The 18,624-nt window shown below is 43.5% G+C and overlaps 2 protein-coding genes across 4 annotated transcripts in view; one reads left to right on the top strand and one right to left on the bottom strand.

Annotated features, from left to right (window-relative positions):
• Nucleotides 1-18,624, top strand: part of LOC143907023 (BTB/POZ domain-containing protein 7) — a 52,710-nt gene that overhangs the window by 30,414 nt on the left and 3,672 nt on the right. The window contains exon 10 of one of the 3 annotated variants that reach the window (XR_013259704.1): nt 12,226-12,343. The exons of 1 other annotated variant lie outside the window; for it this stretch is intronic. Coding sequence is in view for 1 of the 2 variants with exons in the window: in XM_077423497.1 (XP_077279623.1) it covers nt 11,924-11,965 (42 nt within the window). In the remaining variant the exon portion in view is untranslated. Of the gene's footprint in view, nt 1-11,923; nt 12,195-12,225; nt 12,344-18,624 lie in introns of those variants that run through there. One more of the 3 variants, XM_077423497.1, reaches the window with a different exon arrangement.
• The window catches only part of Apolpp (retinoid- and fatty-acid binding glycoprotein apolipophorin), a 26,401-nt gene extending 7,777 nt beyond the window's left edge, over nt 1-18,624 (bottom strand). The window contains exons 1-11 of the mRNA XM_077423491.1: nt 18,453-18,624; nt 11,736-11,762; nt 11,004-11,188; nt 10,407-10,589; nt 5,739-10,319; nt 5,135-5,644; nt 4,625-4,805; nt 4,244-4,460; nt 3,004-3,296; nt 711-905; nt 342-568 (exon numbers count right to left, since the gene is read on the bottom strand). Of these exons, the coding sequence (XP_077279617.1) occupies nt 342-568; nt 711-905; nt 3,004-3,296; nt 4,244-4,460; nt 4,625-4,805; nt 5,135-5,644; nt 5,739-10,319; nt 10,407-10,589; nt 11,004-11,188; nt 11,736-11,762; nt 18,453-18,522 (6,669 nt within the window). The 5' untranslated portion in view covers nt 18,523-18,624. The remainder of the gene's footprint in view (nt 1-341; nt 569-710; nt 906-3,003; nt 3,297-4,243; nt 4,461-4,624; nt 4,806-5,134; nt 5,645-5,738; nt 10,320-10,406; nt 10,590-11,003; nt 11,189-11,735; nt 11,763-18,452) is intronic.

Genomic DNA, 18,624 nt, shown 5'->3' with positions numbered 1-18,624 from the left:
CGTTCTCACTAGATTGCGAGAAAATCGACAATAAAGGCTTTGCCGAGGTGGGTTCTCTCTCTCTCTCTCTCTCTCTCTCTCTCTCTCTCTCTCTCTCTCTCTCTCTCTCTCTCTCTCTCTCTCTCTCACTCTCACTCTCTCGCTAGTTTTATATAAAAGCTTTGACCTTATTCGCGCAAAAATTGGAAGCAAATTGGAAATGCATTTTTAGTTAAATTTTTGTTTAACATCAAATGTCATTCGATGTAATTTTTACACGTAAATTTAAAAGTTTTGGACGTTATTCAGTGTGATTTTTACGTATAGATTTAGAAATCTCGCTATGTAAATATATCCGATACCTTTGGCTGAGATGGATATACGAATTTGACCTCTCCGCTGATAGATCCGCTGTTCTTTTCGATATTAACGTCACCGCTGGCAATTAGAGCAGTCTTGTCGGACGGTTTGTTCTTTCTGTCCAAGTAAACGGAGACGTCGACCTTGAACGCTCCGGTTTGCTTCGTCTTCGGCAAGTCAAATGTGCCAATAACGGCCAGTTCGCGACTGGGCAAAGTCAGAATGGCAGCTGTAAAAAAAGAAAGCGACGATTCTTAATTTTTTCACCCCAGCAGGATCGATTTTAAGAGTATCGCGCGCAATTGCGCACGTTATATTTATCTCCTTAATTAACAAAAGTTACTATAATAGAGAAGCGCGGGATTTCTTACCGCTTTCCTTGGGGTGAATGTAGAGTTTATAGGCATACTGGGACTTGTCCTTCGACGAGTGTAAGTACAAGTTGGCAGAGTGATCGAGACTGGACCCTTTGGCTTCGGTGCTTGTCTTCAATCCGAATTCAGCTGGCACGTTGAATTTCTTCAGGTCTACTTCCACCGTTAAATCGTGATTCATGTAGCTCTTATCTGTGAAACAAACACGGGAACATGAATTATAAAAATTGTCTTGAGAAAAAAGTCGAAACTAGAAAATGACGGAAGAGATACATTTTTAAATTAAGTAATCCCTTCACCCGCGACTTTTATCGTATAATATTTTTCGTGTACGTCGATCCATTTTTCTCGACTTTACTGTTTTTGACATCTATCAAACAATTAACAGTAATTGGGAATTTCTAATGAATATTAAATTGTGAAATTATTATCACGTAAAATTAATTGAAATCGACAATTGTGATAAAATCGTAAGAGGACGAGGAGTACGTATTTCACAGGCTACCGTTGGACAATCGTAAAAGGAACACAATGTACTAATGCTCTCATTGGAAACTCGTTGTCCCAATTTTTACATACAGGCAGCCCCGCGCTACTCTCAATGTTAATCGCGGAAATTTCATTTCCGTTAACTCTCGAGGCCCTTGACAGGCCACAACCGCCAAATTGATCCCGAGGGAGGGAAAGGTGTGGGGGAGGATGGAGGAAAAAAAATAAAACGAAGTAAACTTTATCGCGCTACACGTCATCGCGGTGCTAGAAAGGATTAAGACGCGTGTACGTCAGCGGAGCACACGCCCTTGCGGCGTGACGTCATTCCGCACCGGCGGGCAACTTCTTCCTTTTTTTTCCCTTGTGTATCGCCCCGTGTAACTCCGCCACCACCACCCGTCGCCACCCGCAGTGGTGGTCACGCCTGTCTTCTCGCATCGCGATCCTCACGACGCGATTTCATCGAGCGAGAAAAAAAGACGGGAAAAAAAGAGAGAAAAGAGAGAGAGAGGGAGAGAGGACAGAAGGGTAAAAAAAAAGAATGAATTGTGTGCTCGAGTTAATGCGGCGGCACGCCGCCGTCGCTTGCACCCGTACTCCACCACCACCACCACCAGCCGCGTCACGTCGTCACGTATAGGGATGCAATTCCAGAGCTCTATTAATAACTGAGGCGAGGCACGAATTAAGCGCAGATCACGCGAGAATAGAATCGCCTATCGACCGAGATCCGCGCGGTAGGGGGGTTGTAGCACAAGGCAGGTGTGTATCCTCCCCTGCGAAATTTCAAACGGGTGCACGTGCGTACGTGCACACACGGGGATATTGCGACGTGTTGCGCACTCATGCGAAACATACACACGGTAGAGAACTGGAGACGGTGCGGCGAGGACAATACGGTATGGCCATACGCGTTATCAGTGGACGGGGTCCACTGTCGGGAGTTTCTCTAATTATCCGGAATAGGTTGGATCCGCGTGTATGAATGGGGGCTGCGGATAAGGGATGATTTCCTGGGAGACGCCGCCCGGGGAACGATACCGTTCGGTGTCCTCTTGACGCGACCGCGCGCGATGGGGGTTTATTATTATCATATACGGTCTTTTTCCTCGTATCCCTCCTTTGCATTTTTACGAATTCAGGTACGTTGCGACGAAGAGTATCTTAATAAAAGGTCCGGCCCACGGGCACGCGAAGCAAGGCGGCGCGGCGTATCGTCGAGATACGACGTATTTTCCACAGGAGCGCCATATACCTATACCGATATTTATTTATGAAAGGCTTTTTATTACGGTATATTGCAGAACTCGCGTTGTAATTTTCGTTTCATCGAGATTAAATGAGAGCGCACACGTATACACACACACACACCAACACGTACACTCTAATATCAAATTATTAATATTTTATATTCGCTTAGCAGCGTTATTGTAAAGCATTATAATAATATATTATTATAATAGCCTTATTATATAATATAATAACAACATATTGTTGCTTTATTTCACCGACCATAAATTTTCTACGGTTATCTATTTTCCAATATTAGACCGTTAAGAAAAGAGAAATGACGAAAATGAAAATTTGAGAAGAGGAATATTGCAAATTGCGAGTCTGTAAAAATAAATGGGGAGATCGAAGGAACGAAATATTTGATTACGAACAATCTAAACCAAATCTCGCTTGATAAATGCTGTTTCAGAATACGGGCCAACGTACACAAGCTGCCTCTCTCTCATAATGATCGCTATCCTCTTTTCCGAGGGAAATAATCAACCCGGCACGAAATTTGACTTACTGTCGGTGTCGTAGCTCGATTGAAGTTTGAAATGAGCGCAATCCTTGCTCTGTTCGCAATAGCTATTGAAAACGAGGAGCTCCTTGTTCGAGAGCTTCACCTCGCCCACAATAGCCGCCGGATCGAACTTGGCGTTCAGGACGATTAGCACACCGGATTCGCCGTCCTTCTCGCGAGTCAATTGCTGGCGGGTGTACTTGAAGGAGGAGCTCCTCGTGTCCTCGCCTATCTTGAGATTGCCACTTCCCTCGACGGTGATTTTGCCGGCCTCGTCGCGCCTCTTGTAGTTCGTGCTGCGAACAAATCGCCAATCTTATCATAAATACATTCGTTTTCCTTTCTTTCGCGCATCGCGTTGTTCCTCTACGTTTATATACGTTTCATTTTAACTTTCAACATTTTCCGAACTCTCTTCGTGAAATTGTGTTTATAGGCGACAATATATCTCCGGGAGATACAGAACAAACTTGTACTTCTATCCCAAGAAAACTAAACGTCGGTCAGAATTGCGCGCGACGTCCCCGTTTTTTTTATCGTTCCTCTTATTCGAATGATACATCGATATTTTTACTAACCGATGAGAATAACTGTTTTTAATGCTTTTTATAACGACCGTACGATCGATAATACTCTACATTTTCGACTAAACCGCGTAACCCCTTTTTACGTTTTACGATTCGATCGAGGGCGATTTTGATGGGACGCGAATAAAAAAGACTGGCAGTTGGAAAATGTATTCTCGGAAGCCACTTGAATTAATTTTAGCGGGGTGAATCGATGAAATTACATAGCGGGCCGAACGGAGATACGACTTCTGCCGTATCTCTGATCTCCTTTGAAAACGACCTCGCGTCCTCCAGTTAATTGCTCGAAGATATCTTTTATTCTTTGTTTTGTCGCCGCGTAGAGAACGATCGATCATTTACGTTACGCGCGAGAGATGTATATCCATATCGCCGTCGGAAAACATCGTTTATAATTACTGCGGGAATATCGACCGTAGCAGAAGTGACAGAGGATCGCTAATGGGAGTCAAGACTGTCAAGAAAGCAAATTGTAGACAATTCCTAACGTCCCCGAACGTCCCGGCCTCGTCTTCGCGCGTTCGTAGAAATTATTTTCTCGTCCCGAGTTATCATTGGTCTCATTATATTAACGTTAAGATATGACGTGGGTTCACATTGTTTCGCGAATTGATCGGCACGTTTCGTCGTTCTACATCATACGGGATGAAACGTACCTTCCGGTCACGATGTTTTTACCGTCGCTGGTGACGGTGATGATTATTCGCCTGCCAGTCTTGGCGGTGGGACTGTTGGTGATTTCGGCGTGCATCTTACGATGCTTGAGCTTGTCGCTGTCCCAATTATAACTAATGATGAAATCGTCGATGCTCTGCAGCTTGACGTGTCCGTCGGCAGTGACGAAGCCTTTCGGCGTCTTGAGCTTCCATTCGCCTGAAAACGAAATTTGTCAATAAGCTCGTGTATCATTTAGAAGTACGTCTAGGCTGTTTTTTCTAAATAAAAATGTACAGCGTATTTATATATTTATATTTCTCAAAGGAAGATTGTAAAACAGGCAATATGACACAGTTTTGCTTGAATCCGATGAAAGTTACCTTTGTATTCCTGGTCGCCAAGCTTGTTGAATTTCACGTGTCCCTCGGTGTCTGGGCAAGTAACAGTGATGTATACCATCGGAGAGAGGTTGCCGCCTCGAATTTCACTGTGCAAGGTGTGCTTCGCATCGTTGAGCTGCAAGACTGCGTCGGTTTTCCTTACGTGTCCGCCCTGTTCTCTCTTCAAAGGATAAATAGAGGAAAAATTAGATGCGCGTGATAGATAGATAGTGCCATCCCGCGGCAATCTCGTCGGGGTCACCGTAAACTTTATTTCGTCTTTAAACAGTACACGCTGCTTACGTCACCAGCGGTAAACTATTATAAATGACGCAGCATGGGGTATCCCGGGAGAGTAATATCTGACCGGAATGATCCCGAGATATTTGCACATGATTCAGTTAGCCGGATCGTAATCAGCGAGACGCGAGGGATCTCAGTTTAGATCTTAGGTGAGAAGTTTTTTTCTAAATACGAAGAATAATAAAAAGAAAAAAAAAACCACGGTACCTCGTGCTTGAGTTCAAGGTCGATGTTGTTCAGCTTCTGGTACGGAGTGGTGGCCTTGGCCTTCACGTCAATGTACGTCAAATCGCGATTAATCGTGAGAGGGTTGAGCGCGAAGGTGATCTCCTTCTGGTCGTATTTGACGATCGAGTTGCTGGTAATCGTCACCTTGTCGCCGCTGGGTTCGTACTTGGCGTGATCGTGGAAAGTGATAGGCGGGATCTTGAGAATGGCCAGATCGAGTTGCAGATCGCTCTCGTAGGGATGCTCGCCGTCGCTAATTCCGGAGCTCTTGAAGGCGCCCTCGATCTTGACGGATTTGTCGTCGTTGTAAGTGAGCTTCGTCGATCCCTTCAGATCGAAGACACCGGCCGTCTCGGGTTGGATCAGCAGATCGTACGCGTAGTCGAGCTTGACGTTACGCAATTTCTCCGACGGCAATATCAGCTCCGCGTTGCCTTTGATCGTGCAGGGCTTGTCAATCTCGTTGCCGGGAACGAGATTTTCGGAACTCTGCGAACGATAAAACGTATATTTACGCGTCTAGTTTTATAGACACTCGCCGCTCGTGTCTACGACAAGAGAGATATCAAAATTATACGCTTACCTTCAGCTGGAAGTCCTTGCCGTAGGAAGAGGCACCGTTGAAGGACAGTTCGCCATTATCGCGCTCATTAAATTCCAATTGCAGATTGAACGGTTGCGACAAACGCGAGCTCGACAGAATCAGGCTGATCCCTTGCACCTTTTTGTAGCCGTCGGTGTCGAGGAGATTCTTGGCTTTCAACTCGACTTCTGCGGTGTTGCCATCGGAGTTGACGGCCTTCAATTGGGCATCGCCCTGGAACGCGTACGTTTTGAAATCGACGTCGCGGAGTTTTTGACTAGCTGTGATCTTTCGCGTTTTGCCGCCCTTAGATTCCTGGTCTTCTAACTCGCCGGCTATGTCGATAATGTACTTGTTGTTATTATCCTTCTTGGACGTACGCTTGAAATTGCCAGCCAGACGACGACCGTTCGGCAGAGTGACGTCCGCTTCGGCGGCCAGCTCGCCTTCGTTTGTGGTACCATCCAACTTGCCCTTGCCGTTCAGCTCGAATTTATTATTCATTACCTCAAGCACGTTCTTCGTATCGATGGCGTTCTTCTTTATGTCGTTCGCAGTGGATAGCTTGATGCGCTTGTTCGGATCCTTCTCCGCGTCGAGTAGAAGCTCAAAGTCACCGTTGTACTGTGTGCCGGATATCGCCAAGTCGCCGGTTCCCTTGATCTTCCGGTTGATCTTCGGCAAGTCAATGTTGAGATGTACCTTGCCTTTGCCATTCTGCATCGATAACTGTCCTGCGACATCCAAATAATTCTTCACATTCAAAGTCAGACTGCCTTGAGGATTCGCGTCCAGTTGCTGGGCCTTCAATAGGAAGTCAACGTACTTGACGTCGCCGACGATGACGTACGCCTGTGACTGAACACTATTGGGACGCTCGACGTTCAAACTGCCGAAAACTTTGGCCTTTTTGCCGTCCAGCTTCAGGTCACTGTCTATCTCAAAGTTCACGTTCTTGTTATTCTTGTCCCGATTATACGTCACCAGTGCATCGGCCTCGTATTTACCTCCCGGTACAAGCTCGAGCTTGTTCTTATATTTGCTCTTGTGCGGATCGATAATCGTACGCTTGGACTCCAATTTGATGCTGTTCTGCAAAAGCTCGGCTTCGAATTCGACCTCGTAGTCGCCTACCTTGACTTTGTTCTGCTCGGCGGACAGCTTCGAGCCGAACTTGAATTTATCATAAACGATCCCGATCTTGCCCTTTACCTCTGTAGGTTTGATCTTACCTTCGAGCTCCAATTCCAGCTTCACGGCAGGATATGAGATCTTGGTGGAGCCACCCACGATGAAGTTCAGCCCGTCCTGGTTCGGTTTGGCGATAGCCTCATGCTCGAGGGTGAAACGGTTTATCTTGGAGTTCTGATCCGGGCCGTGAACGAAGACCAGATTATACTTATACGCGTACGGTTCCCTGTGGATTTCGGACTGCATATTGAACCCGATATTGGGATCCTTCGATGGCAACGCCGAGACGCTGATCGAGAAATAACTATCATCTTTTTTCTTCGCGTCCAACTTGAGAGCGACGGATTCTTCGCCGTAGTTCACCTTCATGTCCAAGTTGGCGGCGTTTTCCGCGGAGTGAACGTAACCGTCGAGACCGACGAGCTTCTGACCACTCGCGACGAGGGCTACATTGTCGAATACGTATTTCTTGCCACCATCCTGATCGACTACCTCTACGGTACCTTGCACCTCGTATTGCTGACCGCCGCGGGACGTCTTCGATCCGGATTTGGCACCTGCCAACTTCTCGATATGCTCCGGTACCTTGTACTCCAAGATCGGCTTATACTTGGCACCGCTGGCCAAAAGACCGACGCGCCCGTAGTACTCCTGGTTATCGTTGTGCACGGTAACTGTAAGCGAGCGTTCTTGAGGTTCTTCTTTTATTACCGCTTCGACAGAGGCTTTCTTGAAGGGAGAATCGAAAGATAGTTTGGCGCGCTTGTTAGGCTCGACGGCGGCTTCAGCGATGAAAGACACGCGTCTGTTAGTTTTGCTGTTTGGCGTCTCCAACAAGATTTCAAACGATCTAGACTTGGGTGTCTTGTCGTGGTAGATCTTGAGGTGGATAGTGGATAAGTCATTGTTTTCATGGCTAATGCTGAACTTCGACGGGCCGTTCAGTGGGAAGAATGCTCTCTTCTGCACCGACTCGATGCTATCAACGGGGAATTCTACGTGGCCGCAAACTGTTATACCCAGAACACTGGACAGCTGCTCGAAGCAGTCTTTATATACCTTACCCTTACCGAACTTGGCAGCTTTATATGTATCGCCGGAGCTCAACAGAATCTCGCTACTAATACTTATGAGTTCCTCTTTCTTCTTCGGCATCCCGACAACTACGTCGACACCCTTGCCGTCCAATAGTTTCACCGTTATGTCGGACGCCGTGTCAGTATGTAACGTGCTGATGAGTTTCATACCGGACTCCACATTGAATCCTTTAACGACCAAGTTACTAGCAATACGAATAGAGGCACTGGGCTCCAAGCCAAAATGTACATCGGCGTTGTTCGGATTCTTTATGATAGCCGGAACATCGACCCTGCCGTATGTTTTTATATGGACCACGCTGGTGCCGATTACGCCGAGAGAGAGAGCCAAACCGAGATTTGTCGGATAGACGACCTCTGCGTCGAGGAACTGCATGTGATTTTGCACATTGCAATCAAACTTCTTTATCTTGTTGATTCCGTCCTCAAGGTTGTCGAACACCTTGTCGATAATGTGCTCTGGCGTGACCTGCGTGGGATTGCCGTCGTAAGTCAGATAGGCCAATTCGACACCGAACAGTTTGACGGATAGGTCGAAGTCGAGCTGCTGGTCTACCTCATTGTTCCTTAATTTCACACCTTTGGCGAATTTGTCGAGTTCTCCCTGCTTGACTTCACGCTTGCTACGCAGTTTGCCGACCTTCTCTTTGATGTAGTTAATGACGTTCTCTGCCCTGTCCACTCCCTTTTCCACCAAATCTTCCGCTTCGTCCTGCGTGAAGCGACCCTTGGGTCCAAAGTAATGCTCGATCAATCTGTCGAGATTCTCGATGCGCGTATTAAGCTCCAAGAAGTTGAAAGATCTTCCGAATATCTCGGTGGTCAAGTTTAGATTGAGGGAGCGTGGCACGAAGCTACTCTGGCTGTAGATGACATTGCTCTCCGCGGCGGAACCGACTCCAATACCGCCTACATTGTACGATAGTTCATTGTTGAAGGAAAACTTGCGGAAGTCCTCTGGGAATTTGATTCGTGGCTTGATCTGGCCGAGATGCCTTTTCGCCTCGGCTTTGCTCGGATCAGCGGACGCTCGCAGATTACGCAAATGGCTCTGAATGAAGGATCCAACTTGATTGACCGTTTCCTTGTCCAAAGTCTCCTTGAGACCTTCAGCGACGTGGGGGCAGGGACAAGCGACCAAAGCCAGATAAGACTTGATTCTGATCTCGCTGTCTTCCTCGCGATTGCCCAAGACCTTCAGAAGGACATTTTTCCATTTCATGGTGCAACGGGTAGGCAGAGTCTCGATCGCGGCTACCCTGACTCGATTGCGGACGTTCTTGTCCTCGGCGATGCCAACCACTTTCTGCAGAGTGGCGTCGTCAAGGTACTTGGTGTTACCCAGCGCCTTCAAAGCCGAGACTATGAGATTCTCTTGTTCTCTGGTCTTCGCCTTCCCGTTGCCGACCTTCTCGCGGATCTTGTGGACGGCCTGCTTGACTTCGGCCACGTTCTCGCAAGGGTGCTCTTGGCAGTACTTGCCGATCACCTGACCGACTCCAAGGTAGCCGAGGCGCGGTAAGTTTTGTTGATCAAGAAGCGAGGTGACCGCGGTCACCGATGGTAGGTTCACGTGATTGACGAGAGCGAGACTCGCGTAGAACACAAGCGCTTGGACCCCGGAAAGCTCGTGACTCTTTAGCAGATCCACGCTCACCTCTGCTGCCTCACCACTTCCGGCGCGGAAGAGGGCATCCAGGAAGATCTTCTTGTCCAGGACTTTGTCGAAGCCGTTGCCATTTTTCACCTTCTGGTAGATCGTGAAAATGTCGTTCTTGCTGCTGAGACGAAGGACTTTGACGAGTTGCGCGAACTTTTCCGCCGCGTCGTGCTTTACGCCGTCGTGCTCTTCGGCGCTCGCTGCCTTTACGGCCGCGGCGATGCTGTCGGGCGACGATTTGACCACGGGATGCGGCGCTTCGAAGATCAAGGATTTCGGCTGGGAAACCGGGGCGTTCGGGCTATCGCCCTTCTCACCCTTGAGCGTCAGAGTGGTCTGCACGATGGTCTTGGCGCCTATGTCTCCGTTGCTCCAGGGTTTCAACTTGTACGTCTCGGCCGAGGTTGCTTTGTTGAGGATACCGCGCTTGAAACGTTGCTCGATCTTCTGATGCGACGACAGCAACGGGGCCGATTGGATGTCGGATTTCTGATCGTAGATCGCGGACACGGGACCGTGCCTGATGCTCTCGCGATAGGAGCAACGGATCAGATCCCTCTCCTTGTGGATAACCAACGAGTCGCCGTCTTTGTGGAAAGAGAAGTCAGTTGGACAACCGCCGAACACGTCGATCTAAAAATATAACAGACAATTGCGTTATATCGACATAACTCTCTACTGAAACTTTAATATACGATAAATGAATTGAGACGATTGTACCTCGTGATGAGTTGTAGAGCCAGATTCTTGTATGACAGCTGATTGGAATAAGGAAGTGACCGCTCTTTTGATGTTAAGAGACGCCTGCGAGTCACCGGGTTCGATACAGACCTCCGTATCGATATGGCCATCGTGATAGTTAAATTGCAGCGCGTGCTTTTCAACATCTGGCAGCGATATTGGCTAAAAGATAGCATACGTATACTTTCACACACTTGCACTTCTGGTATTCTCTCGCAATATGTGAAACAAATTTATCTACTATGCTCGTAACTTGTAATAAAAAAGATAAGAGTGTAATGTGTTTATATCATAAATTTCATGTGCATTATATTGAAAACACAAATCATATAAACTATCACAGATTAATTCCTGCTGAGAGCAGCGTAAATGAAAAGTTTTTATTACGGGGATTCATTTAAACGTAATTAGATTAAAAAGTCTTTAATATCGCTGAAAAAGATCGAAATCACACCCCCGGGCCTCATATTTCTACTCTATTTCTACTGTCTTCCTCGGATATATATCTTTTGCGATATTTATAGCACAAATATTTTAGGAAACACATGATGTAACAGTAGATAAAAAAATACTTACGGCTCCATTGATTGATACGCCCTTCAATCGGATCTGCCGAATGCAGTCAGGCTTCACTGACAATTCAACGGTACCTTTCAGCTTCAAGGTAGCGTCACCCTGAGCATCGGGGACCGATGTCACAGACGTTCCTTCCAAATCGTATATATATGTGTGTCCTTCCTGATAGGCTTTACCTCCGTGCACTGAAAAAATCACGCAAAAAAACGTATAAGTTAAATCTATCACGAAATCATTTACCTACATTGTAAAAAATTTTCTAATCTCAATTTATTCAATGAGACTTTTTGTCCTTTTTGAAAATAATCATGACAATCGAACAAAATCTTTTACTTCAACCAAACTGGCAGTTTTTATTTAAAAAGCACAACGCGTTTCAACCGAGATTCCGGTCCTTATCAAGTGCGTATATTACATTTAAACGCTTGCAAAACACTTCATTGTACACAGTGTGGCAGCAATGAGTCTACGAACGCTTACGTGTTTTGTGTGTCGAATGGTAATAAACGATTGAAGAGTCATATTCGTGTGGTGTTCGGTGGTGCGATGTGCGATCACCTCAGATGACAACGGACTTGAAACGCGTTGTGCTTTTTAAATAAAGACTGCCAGTTTGGTTGAAGTAAAGAATTTTGTTCGATTTATTACTCACTGGCGAGAAGAAAAAGTATCTTATCTGTTTTAATCACGACAATATTTCTCTCATACAGTTTATAAAAATATTACACTTACTTCCATGGCAGCCGACTGTACATGTTTCTGTAACGAAAAAAGAAAATTATATACCAGTTTCTAGTAATAATTTTAAGAGTATACGTATTTAATATTAATTATGTTAACACTGAAGTAACACAAATTGCACGGTAAGGTGAATGGAAATGATTCTTCTTTTTTTGCACTAATTAAAAATGTGTTTGCAGATAAATATGACAAGGAGAACGATAAAAACGGAGAGCATATAACAAAACGAAAAAAATAAAACTTTCTTTGTATTTAACTTGACATTACTTTATAATTTTCGAATTTGATCGAAATACGGACTCAAGTGAAAGAAAAAAAAACAGACGAGCCATAATCTATTATGCCTGACGCACAGATTACGTCGAAAAAAATATATTTATGCATCGAGTGAACTCGGTGCTAGGGTCGAACGTTGATAACGTTGCTGTTAATCGTGACTTCCTTGACCCTGGACCATGGAACTTCCATTTTTGTTCGATAGAGCGTGTCGGTGGCCGCGGACTGGCGGATTTAACGGTGTGCCACAATAGTTTCACCCTTTAACATTTAAATTGATTCGAACGAAGCCGAAGCGACTCTTTGAGCAGGAGCTATAAAAGGTAACGTATCAATCAATTGCAGTACATGTAGTAATTTGACATTTACGTTACGCTCTTTTTAGTCCGGCGAATCTTTCGATTTGCGCGTTAAGTACCCCAAAGGGCCATTTATTACATTTGTTGTTATATGTTATTATGCACGACTTTTAAATATATGTATGGTAAATATTGAATATTTTTCAAATATCACACAGACATTATATTAATTATGTATTTCATAATGTAATGCAATATTAAACACATTAATTTTATATGAGACATTACGAAGAATTATCAATAAGTATTTAATATTAATATTTGTCAGCGTTTCGCGTTAGCCTTTATCTCTGTTTCCCCTTTATCTCGCTTGTATTCGGAAAAATATAAACATTGATGGCAAAATTCATAGGCGAGCACAAACAAGACATAACATGATTTAAATATAGTTGACTCAGTAAATGCGACAAATCTTATTTGTTTACAGAAGTTTACAGTTGACTATATAATTTTATGAAATTAAATAAATATATAAAATATTTTTATTAGGTTGTATTTAATTATATTATATTCTATCAAGTTCTAATAAGAATATTCTAATAAGATACAGAAGAAATTAAGGTTGTATTCTATTAAGAGACGATTGGTGTTGTCTTATTAGCGATATAATCTCCGTATCTCTCAACTTATTTTTTAGATAAAAGACAAGTTATTAGGTCAATAATATGAAGAAATAACGGATGTTCATTAAGCGACTATGGCGGAAGTTTAAAGTTCACAAACTGCATGTATCACAAAAACATTAATATCAATTTTGCTATAATTTATACGCCTATTTCCCAATTTATATCGTAAAAATCTCGGCATTAAAGGAACAAAGAATATCGGAAAATTTTTAAATATGTAAAAATATTATTTACGTCTGTAAGCAACTTTTTTGTGCAGAGAGGAATTAAATTAACTTCTTTATTTATATTTATGTCAATATATTTGTGCAATTGTAAACAGTTTGTGTAATTTTTTGTCTTGTTTATTGTATTATATATAAATATTTGTTGTTTTAATCGTCTTCGAAATTTTATAGTTCTACTTCTTGAGACTTCTGTCGGAATTAGGTTCGCATTCTTCGCAAGTTCAAACGTAAAGTTCGATTTTCTATCGCGAGTATATCTAATGTACATACATATATAGGATGAGAAAAAGTGTACGTGTAAACATATAGATTTTTCGTTAACAACAGATTAGCCGACTCTAAATGTTACCCAATATCATATCAAGATTAATCGAAGCGAAAAACAAGCGGGCATAAGAAATTGCTCTTTGCACCGAGACGAGTTGCATAATTATATTTTTCCGACGAAAAACGATGAGTATAATTAATTTGCATTCGGCAAAAATGATATCGTTTCTACGAAAATAGCAGAAACAAATAGCAGAAAACGAAAGCGGAGCGATTTACAAATCGTGCAATTGTATCCATAAGAGTTATACGACAATTAGCGTTTTCCGTTGAAGCGATCAAAGTATCTCGCCAGCGGAAGCAGTTAAATCTAATCCTCACAATTTATATTCGGTTAGAAACGTGTGCGCATATATAGCGAGGCTCTACTAGGAATCTTTTATTGCCGCAGGGAACAGCGTAGGATAATTCTTTTACGAATAAATCGAAAAAGTATTTTTTTGTCGAAAAATAATGTGACAGATAACGCAATATATAAATAAAAATATTCAGATTGCACTTTATTTAGATGATGATGAAGAAAAAAGAGAGAGAAAGGGAGGGAGGGAGGGAAAGAGAGAGAGAGAGACACACAGAGTAAAATAACAGAGTCCGAATAAATGAAGAGAATAATAGATAGATGAGGTGCAACAAGAGAAAGGGCGAAGCGTTCCTTCAATGGGGACAAAGGGATAACAAAGGGATAAAGAACGACGCGTGCGAAAAGAGGAGGAGGAGGAGATGGTGGAGGAAAGTGGGAGCCTCCTCTCGCGCGCGAGAATAGACCAAAAGAAGGGTCGTTCAAGATGTGCATTGTTTAATTCTCTACAATAATGCTGCGGACAGGGGATGATCAATCTCTTTTCCTCTAATCGTCGTCACTTTGACGACAATCTACGAGTTCGTCGAAATATAAATATAGTCGTGCGGCGATTTCCGTTTATTATTACCGAACCGTCGGAATTTCACGTTTTATCTGCCGGTACGTGCGACGAAGAAATTCCTTTGAAATTGTATTAGCACTTTTATCTCTCTCAATTGCTTTCTATCTCTTCCACTCTTCTGTATTATTTACCATTTGATTCGGAATCGAGTTTTCCAAGCGACAAACAAGATATTTATAGAAGCAACTGGTTATTTTTAGGTTTTAATCAATTAAACATTTCGTAAATTACTCTTTAAATATAGATAGGTAAATTTATTTTGCCTTATTATTTACATAAATTTTAGTGAAATTTTCATTTCAAATTCAGTGACCGAATTAAGGGGATAATTTGGGCCGAAATTTTCTCTCGAAGAAGCCAATCCAAAATTATATACGCAAATTGCGCGGGACATATAACTCGCCAATTAAATTTATAGCTACGCTGTTCAAATGTTATTTCGTCGACTGAATCGTGCAACGTCGACAGATGTATACACAATATGAAATGTATACCGGCGCGCTTAGAGAGAGAGAGAGAGAGAGAGAGTCTCGCCGGGATTTTGCTGTAATCTAACAATTGCAACCATAATTTCTCGGCGTATGCTTGCTCCCCGATGTGCGCCGCATGATTAGAGGTGCCCCGTTCTCGTTATATTACTTAAACGTATGCATTATGCAAATTCGCCGGCGCGAACGACAGAGAGAGAGAGTATCCACTTTCATATTTCATACGCTCAGGGGCGCGCTGGTTATCTATATCTCCCGGCATTATTTCACGGCGCGTTTAAACGTCGATCTTTCTCCTCGATGAACCCCCGTATTCTCCGCTCATATTTTTAACCCGACAATCGCGCTTCCATTTCTCTCGCGCGCGCGCGTTACAGGCGCGCCATTGTAATCATTTATCACGTAATTTAATGCGCCTTCAATGCGCCGTCGGGTGAGACTCGATATAGCGGGGGAGATGTTACGTTTGAAAAGGGAATATTTATAATTTATGTGGAAAAAAAAAAAACGTCCAACTCTCTCGCGCGGCATTGTTTTTATTTCCTGGCGTTTCGGGAAATACGATTGCCGCGTAGCCGAGGCAATTGGAAAACCGTGTCGCGGCGACATGGCCGACGATCGCGATCGGGGCACCGCGCTCGATGGCATTTTGCTCGAGAGAGCCGCGGCGAGAGAAACGGCGGTGATGCATCGGCGTTACTTATATACGCTCCCTTTAACGTACTTAAAAACGCGGCGGTGAAAGAACGTTTGTTACGTCGCAACGGTCAGATCGGATCTATTTTACTGGGATGTAGGGACGTCAGATCAATTTACCAAATGTCCGGTCGAACACGGGGGACCTGTAATCGTTTCAATGATACGGACCTCGTTCCGAGAGCACCGATACGCCATATATACGCGAACTCTTTAACCACTATTTCGTTACTTCTAGAACGCGCGAGGAAACTCCACCGCGCCACGGTCGAGGGGTTTCGCTCCTTCGCGAAGCTTAATTGCTTCCACCCAATATCACGTTAGAAATGCGACCGCACGCATTCACGTCAGGAACGATATATTGATTACCCGCGAGCCCCTGTCATTCCGAGCCTCATTTTTGCCGATAATTTACTTCGCGCGCGCGCGCGCGCGCGAAAGAAATGAGAGGAAACGCATTCATGAACTCCCGTTTGATTTCACATTCAAACGCCGGGAATATGAGGTTCGAAAGTGAATAAGCATTCTCTCTCGTGATGGAGAGTCTCGCATTCGCGAGATGCTTTGTAAAAAGAATCATAAATGGTCGTCGTGTGTATCTCGGTGTGACTGTGTGGTGTACGTATATTGTGCGCTAATACACGCGCGATTACTCCAGATTAGCTCGAACAACACCGATCGAAGGAAGAATTATAGAGGCACGATAAAGCGTTATCAATCCTACAGCGATATGTACGAGGAAGGGGGAGGGGGGAGTGAGTTCGCCGTATCGTTTAAGAGCAAAAACATATAATCGACTATTAAAGTTACGGAATGAGCATTTTATCCACCAGCTCCCTGCCGGATGGGACAATAATATTTAACCAATTCGCGCGGCGGATCCATACATTTCATTTTTGTTCACGCGCGACACCGAATACATTTGTAAATTAATGAGTGTCCCTTTTTCGTGATTTATAAGAATAAAAGGGCTCTCTGGCTAAAAAGAGTTTCATTCATTTCATCCATTACTTTACTCGCTCCAATTTCGCGGAAATTGAGAAAAACTGATTTTCTATATACGCCTACACAACTACCTTCCACAAATTACTTTAGTGGCCGTTACTTTGCTTGAAACATAATTCAACCTAAAGCATTCTTGTTTGTTAATGGAAGCCCCCGGGCATTCTCTTCCTTTACCCCTGACAATGTAATCGAAAGAACAATTTTCTTTAATCTCTTCCTCCGGCAATAAGAAAATAATAAACACGCGCTCGCCGATATAAAAACTTCTATACTTCATTCACAAACATAAAAGAAGCTCGCGCGCAGGATCGACTTTGATTATTAATTAAAATCTGGAATGAATTGTAACTTAACGTGGAATGGAAAATTATATGTCGATAATGCAAATAATATCACGTCGATGAATGAATTACTGTCGTTAAAGACGACGAAGAGAGAAAGGATTTCGCGCACAGAAGTACCCAGCCAGCACTTTCCCCTCACTATAATATTACACACGAGGGAGATTGAATTGAATTTAATATCATGTTAGATAAGTACGTCACGATAGTTGACGTCAAAGATAATTTTTTGTAAATCGCAATGGAATTACAAATGAATATATAAAGGAGAAGCATTTCGTTATCTGTATAGTTTCTCGATGGTTAATCACTGGAACAATAGCGCGGATAAAGTTCCAGGAATCTTTTGAGATTCTGTAGTTGACGAAAATATCAGTAATTTCGACATCCATTCGCGACGATAATCTCTATCCTTGACACAGCGAGTATAACCTTATGATATTCAAACCTGACCGCGCCGCGAGCGCGTTGACCCTTTCTATCAACACTCGCGCATTAATCTTTAATTTGATAGAAAAATTAAGACTCATCGAAGTCATCCGGTCTTCTCGAAAGGTCCGCAAGGGAGAACGCGGTTTAAATCTTCGTATATGAGTGCTGAGACGCAACTTTGCGAGCTCCTTCAGGAATATCAATAATTTAACCAACGTTATATTGTACAATGTGAAATATGGTTGAAATACTAACGTATGTACAAAATATATGTATAGGTAAGGGTTGATATCGGAATAGAATTGTTAGAACAATTTGAAAGAACTACCCCTAAAATAATTACTGTACTATTTATCGCTAAAATAATTATGCATTTTTAAGTATCGCGCGTTAAATATATCGTGATAATTTCTTTATTCATTCAACCCTCAATCGATTCAAATTAAATTCGAACTTAGTTTATCATTAATTATCATTATTCTTATCAGTTATCTTGGAAACCTTGGGGTAAAAAATATTGCTGGACATATTGCTTTGTAATTTCGCACGTAAAAGAATGGGAACAGTTTCTTTCTTCTGATTTCGAACAACGTTCAGCTATTCTATTTCCCGCTCTACATGCCATGGATAGAAGTACAAAAGAGTTACGAAGCTAAAAGAACTAAGAAGAGCTCTGCAGTTTCTTTTCAATAGAATCCAAAACTCTTGATATATATCGCCTTATACGTGCGGCTTGCTCTCAGTACGTTTACTTACTTCCCTTCAATACGTATTACATCTTTCAACCGAGGAAAGTTTTTTATTTAGGAAAAGTACGGAATCGGTACTGCTCTCCGATCTTATAACTTTCGCGCTTCCGTGATCAGCGAAGAATAGAAAGAGGGGCGAACGCGCGCCGCCGGATGCAACGGCCGTGTTCCAGCTCTCTAGGGGGGTAGATCATAAAGTATCGGAGTACTTTGCAGAAAAAGGGGATGAGCGACGAGGCGCATTTTCCGCTTTACTTACTGCCTGAGGCGTCGACCGCCAGGAAGAGAAGGAGACAGCCGGCGAAGACGGTCGCCCTCGCGAGCCCCATGGCTTTCTCTCCCCCGAGTACCGCAAACTACTTTAGCACTATACTCTCGCACAATCAGCGGTGACACGATCGGCGGCCACGGGCGAACACGACAAAAGCGTC

Source organism: Temnothorax americanus, unplaced genomic scaffold (genome assembly GCF_048541705.1).
Source record: "Temnothorax americanus isolate GAGA-0224 unplaced genomic scaffold, ASM4854170v1 Scaffold8, whole genome shotgun sequence".
In the NCBI taxonomy this organism is placed as follows: Eukaryota; Metazoa; Arthropoda; class Insecta; order Hymenoptera; family Formicidae; genus Temnothorax; species Temnothorax americanus.
This window is presented reverse-complemented; position numbering and strand designations above follow the sequence as displayed.